Raw genomic sequence first — 18,117 nt, 5'->3', positions numbered from 1 at the left:
GGCTGAACCCATAATAGACTTGCTAAAATGGCCCTCTTAATGCTTGCAAAAGTTTAAAAAAAATATATATATATATACTTCGTATTATATAATCCGTCATTCTTAATGGGCAACTTAGTAGGATGTATATAAAATATATAAAAATAAATTTTAAAAGAGCTAAGCATGAATGGAGAAAAATGTCGAAACATTGGTAAGTTAGTGTAGTTAATAAAAGTGAGTAGTATTTTAACCTATGCCATAGTGGAAAAAGAAATTTTCAGTTATCCGTTACATCATTTATTTCTTCTTTTGCTTGTTTTATATATTTATAATAATATTTGTGGTTGACTACATATAAAATAGTATACTTATGGAACTCAAAATCATGTATAAACACAGTGTTTGCGAAACCCGTGACATAAAATTTTTATTGCACGGCTATACTCGCTTTGATTAATACAAAATTAATTCTACTATTTAATTACTATTTGATTAATTGTGCTATTATTTTAAAATGTTTCTAAAGGAAGATTCAGTTCATTTGATAGCACTTTCATGTCTAGTGATTTTTTTAACGATTTTTAATTTTTACAAAAACCGCTTATTTGACACGGCAATCGTTAGTATATGAAATTTTAAAAAAATTGATAAGGAATTTCTGTAAATTTTTTCCATAAAATTTTCATAAAGTTTATAATAATCTCTGTATAAAAATTTACAAAAATTATTTTAAATAACGTGGAAATTTGGCTATTTTTAAAAATATTCTAAAATTGTAGGGAGCGCAAATCTTTAGTAAAATTTTCACCAATCATAGCGAAGAAGCGTGAAATTTCAGTTGGAATAGCCAATAATAGAGCAGGTTTAGTCACATGACGTAGATGTATATAAATGTCGTCATCAGTAGCCGCTAACCTTTCGCCATAGACGTTCCAACGTGAGTTGTGCTTATAATCTAAAATTTAGCCGAAAAAATGACGGAAGAACAGCAACAGTATGTAGACGGTGGTTACACTGAACAACCTCAACAACAGCAGCAGCAAAACCAACAGCAACAGCAGAATCAACAAAATCAACAGCAACAAAACCAACAAAATCAACAGCAGTACGAAGAATTTAACGAAGGAAATTATAATCAAGAACAGTTTCAACAAGATGGAGAGATGACAGAAGGAATGGAAGGAGTGGATTCTAACCAACATGGCGGAAACGAAATGCAAACCTCGGAAACTACAAATGGTCAAACAACTAAAAGTAGTGATGATGAAAGGTATAGTTTAAAGCATGTCGTTGGGAACGTAATATCCGCTGAACACGGTGAGATACATTCAAACAAAGCTCGGGTTTCGTTTACCTGGGGAGGGTGATCTCCATTAAAAAGATGGCGGGCAAAATGGCGGCTTCTTTGTTTGATGAAACGCGGTACGTTTTTAATCCGTTCACATCTACAAACTAAACGATTAAAAACGTGCCGAAATGAAAGATTCGCGTTTAATTTCGATGGATTACGCGAACGTTATTTATAGTTTGGCTTAAATAACCATTCTTGTTTACTTTGTGCCAACCATTAGCAATGCTCTACGGTGTAATTGCTCATACGGCGGATTGGCAGAAATTTTAACGTTTTTGCTCCGAAAAGGTTTGAGATTCAAATTTATTAATTTGAAAAGTTGTTTTTTCGAATTTAAAATGATCGCCTTTGTGTTTTGGCTTAAATTATTTAAATTGTGCTTATTAAATGTAAGCAATATTTCTGGTTTTGGTCACTTTGTAATTAAATTTGAATATAAATTTCTAAATAAACTGTTAATTTTAGGTTTTATATAATAGGTTAGAAAGTAGAACTTTAGATGAAGGAAAAAGGTAGACTTGTCTTGAGTGGAAAGTGGTTCACCTTGAGTCAGTTTCTGCTTAAAAACTGATTGAGATCAGTTTTTTCTTTGTTCGTTCATTCGAAATATATGCTAAATTGGCTGTTATATATTATTGGTTACACTTTGGTTTTTCTTTTTTTAATTAAAACAAATTCAGTTTGTTCAAAAGCTGATTAAATTGAGAAAATGTGGAGACTTCCAACTGAAATTTTTCATAATTACTAATCATTTTAAAACAATTTTTTTAGAACTATAACAGATCCCTTATATAAGAAGTTTTGGTTTAATTCTGAAACGTTTTTAGGCACCATCAAGTTTTATAACAATTTTTAAAATGAAAATATAAAATTCAACACAATTAAAAATAAATGAATATAATGTACAATTAAAGTACAAAATATTCATATTGTGTGTCACCCTTTGTTACTTTGTAAAAGGATTTTTCATTAATTTAAAAAATACTGTTGCAATTAAGCTAAATATTTATATAATTTTTGTACTGATTTTTAAGTCAATGTATAGATGCAGACAATTACAAATGTATACACATTGTGTTAACATTTACGCACTTATTTTAAATATACAGTAATAATTGGTTTTAGCATATTTAACCATCAATATTCAGAATTTATAAAATTGTCATAATTAAAACAGCAAGTTTTTGTATTTAAAATTATAAATGACCTAAGAATACTTACCAAAAATTTTTAAAACTAATTAAACAAGATAATAAATTTTCGACTTAGTTTGCTCCTAGTAAGAACAACCCTTGAAGATGCTTTGTACACCAAACATTTTATTTATTAAAAATGTTATGTTGAAAAATGGATTCTCTAATAGGAAATGTGATAAGATGAAAAATGATTATCCAAATATAGTTTAGTTTCAAATTATAATCGTAAAAAGTAATGTATCTTAGACAAGAATGCAAAATTGTTGTTTAATAATGTGATTTTAATATCAAAGACAAATTTACATTCATGGCAGTGTATAGGAATTATATAAAAGTGGATGATGCATGACAAATTTTATAATAACCAATTGAATTAAAACATAGCTGTATGTATGAATATGAGATTGAAAAGCATTAAAAAAAGATTTTAAAAGTAGTTTTTGAAAGTCCAGTATATTTCATGGTATATTTTTGAAATGCTTTCACAAAAGTTATTTAATAATATCAACAATTGTTTACATAGCATTGATATCCTTGTATTATTGTATGATGTAGTATTTAGTTATGTGGTGGCTTTGCACACAATATTGAAAGAATTGTATGCACACAACACGAGATTGATGCTTCTCTGTGTTCGGTCATATCTCAAGGGATTTTACTAAAATAATGTAAAATTGAAATATAAATCAAGATACATCAGGAAAAACAACAAAATTTAATTTTTATGACAAACTTAGTTTTGCAGCTTTTAATGAATAGTTTCAATGTTTAGCTTTTTATCATATAAAATATTACTGTGTTTTTACTTGCAGATATTATTTCATAGTCTCAGTGGTTCAGTAGACATGATTCACATATCTTATAAATAGTAAAATTCCAAAGTGCCTATTCAAAACTGAAATGCCTTCATAAATTTTTCTTATTGTGATCACACAACCAATAAGCTAAAACTAATCTTTTCTCTAAGAGAGAGTACAAATGGCAGTGAATTTTACACCATTTCTTTCTAGATGTATGAAGAGTTTAAGAATAGAACTAAGAATTTTAGAAATTGAGTGTTTTTCAAAAGAATATTGTGATAACTATCACAAAGGAAATGACATACACAAATCAAACTCAGTAATGAGTTTAAATGTATGAATGAAATGTTTTAGACTAATATAAAACAAGAAATAAATGATATATGTATAAATGTAAAATATAGAGTCCTCTACTAAATTCAGTTGCAGATGTCTGCAACAACAATTTTCTAATAGTCTTTTAGAAAAATGTTTTCTTGCTCTAGATTTTGCATTAGTTTCCTAATTTGTATATGTAATTTGTCAACAAAAACATATCCTGTATGTCAGACTGTGCAAGATTTTCTCCATAGTGGCATTTTGTGCTCAATATTGAACATTCTGTGTGGCTTAACAGACAAGTAGGACTGTTTTAGATGGAAAGTGTTCTTTAAGATGAAAAGTATTTTGATTTATTTTTTTAAAATTAAATTTCATTAGTTATTAAATTGACTATATAGTATTCTTAACTATATTTAATAATAACTTTGTTTGAGAATTTATTTGAAAACATGGTTTTGATCAAATGATATGACAGAACACTTATTAATGTAAGTTAACCAGTCAACAGTTAAATTATTGATGTACTATATTTTTTAGATTTATCATGTAATATAGTAAGTGCTTAAGATGCATTATGATTTTGAAATCAATTTTAAATTTTTTTTATGGATGGAAACATTTTAAAATCATTTTGTTAAATATAACATAAGTATACTGAAACAATATTTGGCAATAATTAACAATATAATTGACAGATGTATTTCAATGCTCTTCTGCTTGCATATAATATAACTTTTAATGCCGAATTACAACAGAATCCTGAAGATGTTTTAAACTTTACAAAAGGAGTTTAAATATTGTTACCAATGATGCTTATTTAAACTAACATGACTATAGTTCAGCCAAAATTATCTATTATTGCATAAAGTCAATGCATTAGGCACCAAACATTCACTCTTGACTGCTGAATGTCATTTTTGAACAGAATATGTTAAGATGCATCTTTATTTTGTAGAAGTAACAATGCATTTTAGAATGAAGAAATATGGTATATTGTTATGCTTTGCTTTTTGAAAGATCATTCTTTTTTGGATTGACCATAAAAATTTCTATTGTTTTCTATTGAGATTAAATATTGATATAAAGAATGGGACTTTCTAAAGAAAAGTGTTAGTCAAATAGCAAGTTGAGAATAATTGAATTCCCCACTAAATTAGGATTCAAGATTTTTTTTGGATGTGTAGAGTAAGGAAGCCTAATCAATCAGTGAATTGAAATATTTATATGCACTATACTGTTATGTCAGTTACATTAACAGTTGAAAATAAGTTGTATTAATTTGTTTGAAATTGGATTAAATAATTTTAATTGTAGAAATATTTAGTAACAATTATTTGGCTGTGCATTTTGAATTTGAAGTTAAACAGGGTTAAGTTAATTCATGTCAGAAATTAAAGAATTGTAGCAACAGCTTTTAGTACTATCCTAACATACAGAATATATATATAAATAAATTGCAATGATGGAATTAAGTATTACCATTTCTGATGATTTTTTAATACTATTTTTATATGAATAATTTGAAATATTAGACAAAGTGCCAAATATAATTTTTAAATATAATCATTTATATTTGTTAAAATGAAAAGTTAACGTCTCTGTAAACATTATGGATTAAATAGATGAATTTGCCAAGTGTGTATAAATTCACCAAGTCGTGACACCAAACAAAACAAGAAAAAGAGGACATGGTTTCGACAAAACAAAATAGAAAAGTTAACACTTAAAATTATTTATAAATTATACCACCCTTGACCCATTAGATCACTTACTACAAAAAATTTATAAAGAATAAGATATTGTAATAGGTAATAGTAGTGTTTTATAGATGTGTAACACCTCCACATACCTCATTTAAAAATTTGAAATAAACATCAGACTTGAACCTTGGTCTTGCAGGACAAGATGAGAACTGATGTAACCTAAATTGAAACTTATGACTTGTAGCGTGTCATTTTGGGGGTAACTTTTATACCAGTTATGTTTTTATATTTTTATTTTTTCAGTATTTTACACATGTATCTTTATATTTTCATTTATTTGTAATTTTAAAAGTCTTGTTATCAACATTTGAATATTTATTCTAGTATGTTTTCAAAATTTTTGTTTGGTTCAAATGCAACAGACATTCAATTTGTATTTTACCTAAGAAGGTTGGTAAAATATGGATGTATATCAGTCAAGTGCTATAGAAGATGGATGACTGTTCTATTTTATATATAAATAATAAATTATTAATCTCCCATTATCTATTTAAGTTATAACCAAATTTATAGTTATGTATTACTCTGCCCAAGAATAAAAATGCCAATATGCAGTAGCTTAATTTTATATATTATTCTGCTACACCTCATTTTAATACAACATTGTAAGGTCTTGAAAGAATTTTAAAAATTAGAGTTCATTTTGAATTCTTTTATACACTTGAACTGACAAATGTTGATCAATATATTTGAAAATGTCTATTTAGACATAATGCACCTTATACAGTAGTACCTTATTTGCAGTGACTCAATTATTAGAGTGCAACTGTAGCTGTTGATTCAAAATGCATCCATTCTTTGGAAAAATAAAAGTGGATTAATCATATAAAATCAAGGCAGTATGGTTATTTTTACAAAATTACTATACTGCTTTGATTTATTTTTGCAAAATTGCTTACTAATTACTTTCAAAAAGTAATTTTGTTTGAAGCTGAATAGAGAAATAATGCCTAAAGTCTAATATAGAAATTGTAAATTGCTTAGTTGTGAAAGGATTTATCTGTACTTGGTGTTTATTAATAATAGATGATTTTTTTTCTTATTAAAATTTTCTTTAATGTTTGTGTCAGAAATTTCAAAACCTCAAAATAGTCTTTAATTTAGATTTAAATTTGATTTCTAAAAAATATAAATATTTATAAAATTGAAAGTGTTTTTTGCTTGATCCTACACTATTAATTATTAATAATTTTTTAGTAAAAATTTTTTAAATAGGATTTTTTAATTCAAATTTTACTGATTTAAACTACTAAGATTACTGAAATTTATATTTTGATTGTAATTGGAATATTTATCTGATTATTTATATATATAAATAATGTATGTGCATGTGTTTTGGTGAGAATTTATTTATTTTTCTTGAACACCAGAGAAATTCAATGTAAAAATAAGGAATATTTTGTTTTTGACTATTCTTTAAGAAGGTTGAAATTATAAACTGATCATTTCACTAAAGTCATTTTAATAATTTTATTAAAATGTTGTTGATAGAATATTTATAATAAATACATATAGTAAAAGTGGCAATTAATTAAACAATCAATGTTAACATAGTTGTGATTTTCAACCTTTGAAATCCCTGTTTTCATGAAAACTTCATATCCTGAATGTATATATGACAACATTCTATTTTCAATTTAAAGTTTACAACAGATGTTCTATGATCATTGATTTTTATGTATTAATTAATTTGCAATTTAAAGTTCTATGGAAGTTATTTTAGTTACACAGATGCAAAGTTAATTGATAGGAAAAAAAATAAAATTAAGATAACTGAACTCCTTAAAATTAGTGTCTATACACGGCATCATTCATGAACTTGTCTAGAAAATTTTAAATGAATGAATATTTTAAATGCCAATATAGAAAATTATTTGAAGACTTACAGATGGATTTTATTTCAATAGATACAATTTATTCAGTTTAATTTGTAAAGGAGGGGAAAATCATGAGAGATTTAGTTGTATGACAAATTTTTTCTAAAATTAATTACTGTTTATGAAATTTGACTCCTATAAATTGAATTTTTGATTCTATTCTGTGAAGTAATTACTTTTAAAATTTATCTTTTTCCAAATTTTCAACTTGTTTTTGAACATTTGTAGATTAAAATTCTATCTGAAAATATACTTCCTTTTTTAGATACATTGAAGTAATTGGGTATAATAAAGTGAAATTAAAATATTTACTCCAGAAATATATAAGAATTCTGTGAACTTTTACATATAAAAGAATTGAATATATATATATATATTCAATAATATAAATTCCAATATATATATATATATATATATTGGAATTTATGTCACTTATAGAATTTCAAAGTTTTAATTTGTTAATGAATAAATCTAAGGAAATAAAAATGTTTAAATTTAACATTGTTTAAAAAATGAATGTCTTGTTTTTAATTTCATTTACATTTATAAAGTTATTTTCAGTATTGTGTTAATGTAAATGATTTGGTTAACATTTCATGGGCAAATCAAACAATAAAAAATTTAATTTACATGAAATACTCCATCAGTTTCTAATACAAATTATGATCATATAAATAGATTAATTAGAATTAACTGGATAAAACTGCTGAACACAGATTTGAGCCTGACAGTGGGCTGGTCACATGGAGTTTTTTGTGTAAAAAATCTAGAGTGAGGCCAGTTTCCCACAAAGTTCTAAGAGGCATTCTCTTAGCAGAATGTGTTGCCATAAATTATCAAACTAATATGGATTAGAGGGAGGGGCCTTTGATCTTAAATCTTTGCAAACTTTTATATATTTATAAAATTGAATTTTTATTTTGAGAATTCTAGTGAATTCTTGTTAATTCAGAAATAAAACATGAGTGAAAAAAAGATTTCTATTTAAATATGATGAATTAGGCTTTTCGTGTATCAGGGATTAAGCTGATGAGTTTAGGATTTATAATTGATCAGGGTCTCTGGGATTCCAGAATTATCATCAATATGTACATAAGAGTCATGATTGTGTTTTTGCATTTGTAAGATGCCATTTGGATTATTTAAAGAGGGGACATAAAGCTGAAAGGTAATTAAATCTTCAAGAATTATAAACATCCTAATAGTGGACAGTAGTGCAGTGTGTAGTATTTAATGTTTAATTAAAATATCTGAAGAAAGTATGCTATGCAGCTTGACAATTGTAAAGTTGTGTGTAATACATATAAGCTTAATGGTCCAGAATTTGCTCATGAGATTTATGGCTTGCTTAGATGAATATAACATTATTATTATAAAAATGATTAATATATCTCAGTAAAAAAAATTTTAATGGTCAGTCTCCAATATCTGGCAGCTGCTGCAGATTTCCTTGCAAACTTTAGTTGGCAAAAACAATACTTTTACTGTAAATTTCTCAATGTGGAGCACTCGTCCCACCAGAGGGCAAAGCACAAATGATTAATATTTGTTAAATTTTTTTTTGTTAAAAACTTGCATTTGTTGAAAATATTTTTTTGATATGTCAACTCTGACTTTCTGAGAGAATGATAGCAACACTAGTGTAATATCACCAAAAGTTAGGAATACAATGACTAAACTAAAAAGGAAGGTGACCACACAAGCAAATGAATTTTATGTCCATTCCCAGAAATGTGTCTCGGGTGAAAGGTGGCAACCTTTCTCTCCTCTATCCTCAGGCCAAGCTATTCCAATTCCTTCCCCTTCGTGACCCCTCAGTTCTCTGAATTCTTAACAATTTCAGATGTGGAGTTAATGGGAAGGGGTGCTAATGAATAGCAGATTTTAAACTCTGCTTGCAACTAGTGCAAATGCCAACATGTGCATGTTAAGGTTACAGTTAATTCGTGTGTTTGTGGGTGTTCATTTAAATTCATGTTTATAAATTTATTTTAATTTTGTTCCCAATCCTGTGCATAAAATGAGTAGTGAAATACACCAACAACTGCTGTAAATGATTGGGCAAAATTTTGGATAAATGATTATAGATTAGAAATAAATTCGGCACTGGCGTTAGGTGCTATATCTTATTAAAATTAATCTTCCAGTTTAATCTAAATTAATTAAATATTATAATTATTAATTTTAATAAGAGGTGGCATCTAATGCCTAACTCTAGTACCAAATTTATTTCTAATCTAATCATTTATCCAAAATTAGCCCAATCATTTACGGCAGTTATTGGTGTATTTGCTTATGATATTTGGTTTCGTTTGATTTATGTGAGTAGTGAAAGCAAGAAAAAGGTTTATCAGTATTCAGATGAGTATTTGAATTTCTTGGTTTCATACCAGCTACTCAGGATGCTCATTTACCATTTTGTCTGTTGTGCAAACACTGTTTGACCAACAAATCTATGAAAAACGGTTGTCTTGAAGCAGATTTGAAGACGAAACACAGTACTTGTGTTAACTATGATTTGAATCAATTTAAGAATTTAAAGGAGAAATTTGAAAAAAGATTGAGAATACTGACTGGAATACTGGAAAAAGTCATAATGTAGGGGAGGATTTAATTAAGCCAGCTATATCAGTTTTTCTCAAAGTTCTGGAAAAAGATGACAAAGTTGTGAAAGAAATGTCACTAAGCAATAGCACTGTTAGTAAGAGAATAGATAAGATGGCTAAGGATGTAGAAATGCGACTAATTGAAAAGTTGAGAGCAAGAAAATTTTCAATACAGATGGATGAATCAACTTTAAGAGAGAGTGAGGCTGTATTGATGACTTGTGTAAGATATATTGACAGTGATGAATTCAATGAAGAGGAGATGATCTGTGAAATATTGAAAGCCACAACTACTGCCATTGATATATACAATAAGCTAAAAATATATTTAGATAAAACTCAAATACCAATGAAAAATATAATACCATGTGCTGTAGATGGTGCTTCTGCTATGATGGGCAAGAAATGTTATTATTTAAAATTAATGGAAAGATGACAACTCAGAGATGTTGCTTGTACATTGTGTTATTCACAGAGAAAATTTAGTTTCTAAAAAGCTTTCACCTGCCCTAAATGAAATAATATATTCAGTTATAAAATGTATCGGCTTTATCAAAGTGAATGTCAATGTCTCTTCAAACAGTTTTGTGAGGATAAAAATGCTGAACACAACAGGCTATTGCTTCATATCGATATAAGATGGTTGTAACAGGAATTGTCTGAAGAGATTAGTGGAGCTATTTGATATTCTTGGTGAGTTTTTGAATGACACCTGAAATGACACACTTAAAATCAGTTACTGGTCAAGCATTTCTGAGTTATTTGACAGACATCTTTGAAAAATTAAATATATTAAATAAACAATTGCAAGGAGCAAACAAGACCCTTATTGACGCTAAATTCAAGATATTTGGCTTCATTGGACTTCTGAAATTGTATTAAAAAAAATGTTTTAGACAAAAATTTGAACAATTTTATTGGGTAAATAAGTGTGAGGTGATTGATTCTGCTATGCTTGTTATTGTTGATCATTTGGATGACTTAAATGATAGATTTAAAAGAAATTGCTTTCTCACCTTCGATAACTCAACTTATGTTAGTAGATATAACTGATATGTCCATGCAGTATCAAGAACAACTCTTAGAATTGCAAAATGATGAATCTTTTAAAACACTATTCAACGTAAAAAATACAATGGCATGGCTATGTATCGAGACAAACAAAATACCCAACAAGTTTAGCATGAAAATTACTGTTGCCATTCCCGTTGTCATATTTAGTTGAATGTGGGTTTAGCACTAAATGATTTGTTATTGAAAAAAGAAATTGTCTGGATATCACAAACTATGGAGATTTAAGACTAAAATTGACCAAATTATTACCTCTCACAAAAACTTTGCAGCACACATCAAGCACAAGGATCATACTAATTTACATGTTTTCTTTAGAGTTGTACGTGTAACATGACATACATATTTACTTATGTAATAATAAATTTAAAATAGTATTGATTATGTGCATTTTTTATTTGAAGCTGCCATCAATTTTTTTCAGAATTTGTCAACTATAAAAATTGATAGGAGCATGGAGATTTTTGAAGCGTTGAAGTGGGGGTTCACTTATAAAATGGAAAAAAAAATCAGAAAACTAAAACTTCATGAAAAACTCCAATCAAAATTATTTTGTATTAATTTATGCACTTCAGTTCTATATATATATATATTCTGAAACTTTATTTGCTGTTTTTTCATATCACTTCATATTATTATTTAGCAATTCCTTGGTGATTTTCTACTCAGTTGGGCATGGCCAAAAAAAGAGTTGAGAAACACTGCTGTAAACACTTAAATTGTATACTTTTTTGTAGTATGATTATCTTTAAAACTGTGAAATAAAATTAACATTTTTTAACTAATCAAAAGAAATGTTTGACAATCAGACTAGCTAAAATTAGTCTGGGATAACTTATTGAAATTTGGTTTTCCAATATTGCTAGACATTTTGCAAGTAATATTAGAATTGCTACACTAATGAATTGTATATTTTATTATTGCATTTTGTTGGTACTATTCAAATTTGTTTGAATCAAACAATATACTTTTTACATTATACAAATGATAGGAGTAGATTACAAAATAAATTAAGGATTTATATCTAAAATTTTAATATAATTCATTAAATCTGTATTTAATAAACACTTTAAAATTATAAAATAATTCTAAGTAATTTTTTTATCTGTTATTTTTAATCATTAAGATATTCAATGTGCTACATCATTATTTTAAATATATCAGATATATCTGTTCATTGAAATTGGTCACAGATAACTTAAAATTATGTAATTAGTTTTGTTTTTATATTTAATATCATATAAAACATTGACAAAATTAAAAATTTTAGTTCATTACATTGAAAAGTTAATGATAAAATTACTTCTTGCTACCCTTTGAGTTGTTATATGTAAATAATGCCAATTTTTTTATATTGTTGCTGTTATCTGGTGTGAAATGATGTTCAGCTGCAAGAAAAAGCAATTAACATTTTTTAGCAATGTGTAATGTCTGGGACAAGACTGTATTGTTTGTTTTTATAATTAAATTTAGAGGATATGGGTAATTGTGTGTAATTTAAATATTGCAATGATTTGAAAATGTAACTGAATTCTAATTTAGTATTACTTGCAATTAAATAAGCAGAGTAACAGGTAAATATGAATTATTTCAAAACTATGGACTAATGTCTCTTCATAGGTGTAACTTCCTTCCGTAAACTTTACAGATAAAAATTTATGTAAGTTTTAACAGTGAGTATAATCAAAAGTTACATTAATAAATACATTTACATTTCTTTTGAGTTGGAATTATTTAGTATAATTTTTCAAGTAATTATAACTGTTGGAGATGAATCATATGTAGTTTTCTTTTTATTAACATGTTTTGATTTCAAATTTGATGAAATAATTTTATAGTATTTCAATGGTTTTGTTTAACTTTTTCTATAGTTTTTTTTAATTATGAAGCATTTTTAATAGTTTGCACAAGCAGTAAACAAGTTATTTTAAAACAAACAGTTGGTTGGGTAGTGAAGTAAGTTAGTTTAAGGTAAATGTAGTCTCTTAAAGTTAAAGAATAAGATTAATGTAGTAAAGACTATTGGCTGGAGTTTGTTTGGCTGCAAAGTATGCTATGTCATACACTTTGTTTATTTAAATTTCAGAGGCCATTGTGCATTAAAGGTAACTGACTGAAGTTTAAATTAAAATTAACCGTTAAACACCAAGGATAAAGTAAATTTTTTTGCCGATTAACTTCTACATTAATGATTTTTGCAGATATAGGCCTCCGGAATCAGTGCAGCATGTTCTCCGCCGTAAGCTGATAATGTCAAGTCGAATAATGACATAATTACCATAGTGGAAGCGGACTAAATCCTATCATTAGTCCTGTTAATAAGTCTAGATGTAATGCAATGTCTAATCTTGACTTTATTTCCAACAGGTTTTCCGATCATGCTCTCCCCCATAGGATCTCCGTCAAGCTGAAAGCAAAAATACATGTGAGGGGATTTTTGTGACCATAGTGTACTACTTATTAACCGTAGTACATAAAAATAATGGAGATAAATTTTTATTCCTAAATTTAAAAGCTATCCCTGCTTTAATTAATTAATGTTATTGGGTTTTCAGTGATCGCTTCGTTATACTAATAAGATTTTTCTCCCAAGATATTTTAATTTTCAGTGGTCATCTTAATAATTTTTAAGAGGTCATCTTAGTATTAAATGGTGTCATTTCATTATAAATTGTTTGATTATTATAATTGGTAACGTAAGTAAAGTGGAACCGTAGGGCTTAGTATGTAGTGAAGTCTTGTCTTGAATACTACAAATAAGATCAAGTATGTATTTTCAGAAAACTGTTTGTTGGAGGAATCAGCTGGGATACCGAATCTAGTAAGTAAATTTAAAAACCTCTCTAAAATTGAAATCGTGTGCTTGAACATTCTTTTACTTTATTATTTTATTTTACATTTAATTGGAACTGTTGATGACAATAGATTTCAACCCCACATATAACAAAATTACTCAAGATTATGATAAAATACTATTAAAATTAAGAACAGAAATAAAAACAACAAAAATTATACAATAAGAAGAAATATATAAAAAAAAAAGAGAGAGGCAAAATGATTAAGGACAAAACAAAATCACATATTACATAGAAATTGTTGGCATAAATGTTTGTATTTGGTAAAGTCGTGATAAAGGTGATGTTCAATGGGAGATGTGTAATCGATGGAATGGTGAGAGATCTATGAGATAGCAATAATCAATAAAAAGGAGTATGTAGACATGATAGTGATTGTTTTCCTGGAAGGAACTTTCAGTTTGAGCCAATAATTGGATATTATGTTATTAAAATAAAAGTTAAAATATGATGGAAGTATTTGACTCTTTCTTTGAAATCATGTAATCTGTCTGACTCTTGCAATGTTTAGGATTAGCATCCTAATCCTAAACATTACAATGTCCAGTCTTAGGATGTTTTCAGCATTATTAGTATATGGTAGATGGCAAAATTTGTTTGGAAGGAAATGTACTTTGTTTAGTATGGAGGAGGGCAGTCATTGTCCAAATTGATAAGCAGTAGTTTACAAACTTTGTCTTTAGTCAAGAAAATTGATGTTAGTATAGTTTTTGAGGATATTGGCCTACAAAAATGCCATAAAATTCCTCATCATATTGCAATAGATTTAGCAATTTTTTTCTATGACCTTTAAAGGTCAATCAATCTATTGTCAAAAATGATCGCTAAATCAACAAATTTACATGATTATAGATATAAATATGAGGAAGAAGAGGATCTCAAATCAGAGAAAAGCACATCACAACAGTTTCACAAATGTTAATTCTTACTAATTTACTTTACTAAAAGCTAAAGATAAAATTTTGAGATCAGTTTGTAAAACTTTTGCTTTGTAATTTTTCAGAGGATCTTAAGGAATATTTTGGTAAATTTGGTGAAGTAACTGATGTTAATATTAAAACTGATCCTAATACTGGGAAATGTAGAGGATTTGGATTTATAACCTTCAGTACACAAGATGCTGTTGAAGCTGTAAGTTTTTTAAAAGTATATTTATATACTAACAAAGCAATATTAAACAATATATCTGAAAACTATAAATTAAAATAGAGTTTTACATAAAAAGATATTTTTACAAAGTTTATTAAAATTATAAGAATTCTAAGTTAACTGTGAATTTGAACACAGATTGTATGTATTTTATTGCAAGAAGAATGATTCTCTCTAATAGCTGATGTAACAGCTTAGAAAGTCTTAATCCATTCATATTTAGTCTTGATCTTGTTAAGCAAGTGCACAAAATTTTATTAAACTAAATATAAAAATTAAGAACTTGACAGCCATAATGTAAGAAATTAAGTATTTAATATGATGATTGAAATGTGATTTTACATATAATGTAAATTAAATACATTTTAATTTAAATCATAAGCTGAATACTGATTTCATTTGTTTCTGAATAATCTAATAATTGCAGAAAACTAAATCTGGCTTAAACTTTAAACTTTGTGGATAATGGTTTATAGTAGATATGGAAGGTGAAGAAAATTATCATTAATGAAAAAAGTAATTTGAGCTTTCTAAATAAAAAATTTTTTTAATTAAAAAATCACAAATTAGTTTTATTTGATATCTTGACATCATTTGTATTATATTTTCAGAATCAAATACAGTAGAGTGTCGTTTGTCTGAATCAATTGGGGACTGGGGTTGTTCAGATAACCGATTATGTACAAAAAAATATATTAACCTATCTGATGTAGAAATTTTTCTCCATCACATGTTGCTTCATGTTGAATTTTCGTCAATTTTAAGCCTAACGAAAATTTTTATAATAATAATCGAGGCTATTGTATCATTAAAAATTATTTCTTTATTTTGTACACAAAATAAATATATTGAAAAATATAAAAACAAAAAAATTATACCTTAGAAGTTAATCTAGTATCAAAAACGTTCGATTCAGCACGGCACAGTTCGACTGGAAAGCTTTTGGTTAATCAACGTTTCAGTTGACCGGCTTTCGGATAAACGACGCTCTACTGTATTCTATTATCTGAAGTTTTAACGTTGTTAAATGTATACTATGTGCCAATATTTCTTTGTGAAAATTCATATATCATATAAAATTGTTACTAAATCTTTATGTATCTGGACTCCTTAAAGAATTTATAGAATAAAACTTTCTAGGAGAATCCAATTTTCTGTCCTGGTAAATATTTTTAAGAAATGTTATCAATTTTACTTGCTATAGCAAGTAAAAAGATTGATCTATCTACTAAATTTTTGGCATTTTATAATACACTTAAGAAAAATCTAAATTTAAAATTTTTTAAGAACTGTTAAATTAATATTTAGTATAAAAATCACGATGAACATTTGATTATAAATAATAGGCAAATTTGTTAAAAATGTTCTGATACAATATTTAAATCTGCTCACCTCAGAAAACTAAAATGAATGTGTTTATAATTTGTTAACTTATGTAAAAACATATGGTACCTTGACAGTTCAATAAGTATTGGTATTTTAGTTATCAGCTGATAAGAGAATAATTTCATCATGACTACCTTTTTAACAATGAAAATATTGTGTTAAAATTATTGGTAGTAATTTTTCCATTGTGCAGTTTTAGAAGTATGTTCAGCATTTTTCTTCATGTGTAGAGAATAAGTCTGATCATATATATTGAGAAGTTTAGATTCCAGTTTGCAAAATATTAAGCTTAGCTGTAATAATTGGATCTTGATTGTACAATAGTTTTTTTTCCTTTTGTAACTTTATTATAATCATATTTAATAAGTGTTACAAGCAAAATTATTTGATATAAAATTTTAGAATTCAATGATCTTAATTTCAACAGTGCAAAATTTATAAATTGTTTTCAGGTACTTAAAGATGGACCACATACTGTCAAAGGCAAACAAGTTGATCCTAAAAGAGCCAAGGCAAGACCTGGTATTAAAAAAATATTTGTAGGAGGATTAGAAGCTGACATTCCAGAAGCAGATATCAGGTCTTATTTTGAAAAATTTGGGAAGGTAAATTAAATTCTTTTTTATATTTGTATTTACAAATGTTTGCCCAATTTCACGTGTGCTATATTAAACAGATTGAAACAATTGAATTGCCATTTGACAAAGTGAAAAATCAGAGACGTCAGTTCTGTTTTATAACATTCGAATCGGAAGATGCTGTCGAAGAAGTATGCAAGCAGGCAAAGCAGAAGATTGGAAATAAGGAATGCGACATCAAAAAGGCCACGCCAAAGCCTGATCCGAGATCTATGAGGGGTGGGTTTGAACTTTATTTAAACAGCTCGTCACGTAAAGACGGAAGTGACAGATACAGTTAAGTTATGCTATTCTTCATTAGGTAAGATACCTATATTATATCACAGTTTTTGTTTTGCTTCCAGGTGGCTATGGACAGAGCCAAGGAGGATGGGGAACACAAGGATACAGTGGTTACAACCAAGGTTACGGAGGGTACAACCAAGGCTACGGTTACGGTAACTACAGCGGCTACGACTACAGCGGTTACGGAGCCGGATACGGTGCCGGCTACGGATACGACTACAGCGGCTGGAACTATGGCCAAAGTGGGTACGGAAGTGGAGGCTACAGTCAACAACAGAGCAATTACGGGAAAACCAGAAGAGGAGGCACCGCTGCCAGTGCAGCAGCCGGATATCATCCATATAATCGTTAAGTCATTGTGATTCTCGCAGTGCGTGTGTGTAAATGTGAAAGTCCACATTTATCATAAACATTTCTGTATCATCATCTCAAATTCAATTTCATGTATATAGTATTTGAAATGTCAAAAAACTTTTTATTTCTATGTTGTGACTTTCTTTTATTCATGTTTTTCTGAAGAGAAGTCTGGAACAATGTTTATATAACAGATAACATTCTACATAACCAGATAAATGAGGAGATAAAAAAAAATTGTGACGAAACACCATTGTAACGTATACTCTACACTATTCAGCTTAAAAAAATATATTGTGAGATTGGTTTTGTGGTCCGTGGCATCATGGTTTGTACTGTCGATTGTTTGGATGGTTTTTGAATAACCTCCAAATCATTTAAAAATCATTACTACTGATAAATGTTACTTTCACTGCATATTTTAAATTGATGTAGGGTTTATTAACTTGTCCAAAATTAAAAATGTTGATCTAGGTTTCTACT

At 27.7% G+C, this 18,117-nt stretch overlaps 1 protein-coding gene and 1 long non-coding RNA gene across 3 annotated transcripts; both read left to right on the top strand.

Annotated features, from left to right (window-relative positions):
* The first annotated feature begins 875 nt into the window (after positions 1-875).
* On the top strand, positions 876-18,111 carry LOC136986414 (heterogeneous nuclear ribonucleoprotein D-like). Of its 2 annotated transcripts, none has more exons than XM_067283943.1 (6): positions 876-1,252; positions 13,748-13,788; positions 14,826-14,953; positions 16,810-16,962; positions 17,034-17,214; positions 17,340-18,111. In XM_067283943.1, the coding sequence occupies exons 1-6, from the start codon at positions 957-959 to the stop codon at positions 17,630-17,632; spliced, it is 1,092 nt and encodes a 363-aa protein (XP_067140044.1). In that variant the 5' UTR covers positions 876-956; the 3' UTR covers positions 17,633-18,111. The 2 variants fall into 2 exon arrangements, with proteins under 2 accessions (XP_067140044.1, XP_067140043.1); XM_067283942.1 differs by having other exon boundaries at positions 17,034-17,271.
* On the top strand, positions 4,939-5,562 carry LOC136986180 (uncharacterized). Its single transcript, XR_010882437.1, has 2 exons — positions 4,939-5,238; positions 5,367-5,562. It is a non-coding gene; the product is annotated as an uncharacterized lncRNA (long non-coding RNA).
* Positions 18,112-18,117: the final 6 nt, after the last annotated feature.

This window comes from Centruroides vittatus, unplaced genomic scaffold (assembly GCF_030686945.1).
Source record: "Centruroides vittatus isolate TY-2023 unplaced genomic scaffold, ASM3068694v2 scaffold_1015, whole genome shotgun sequence".
Lineage (NCBI taxonomy): Eukaryota > Metazoa > Arthropoda > Arachnida > Scorpiones > Buthidae > Centruroides > Centruroides vittatus.
This window is presented reverse-complemented; position numbering and strand designations above follow the sequence as displayed.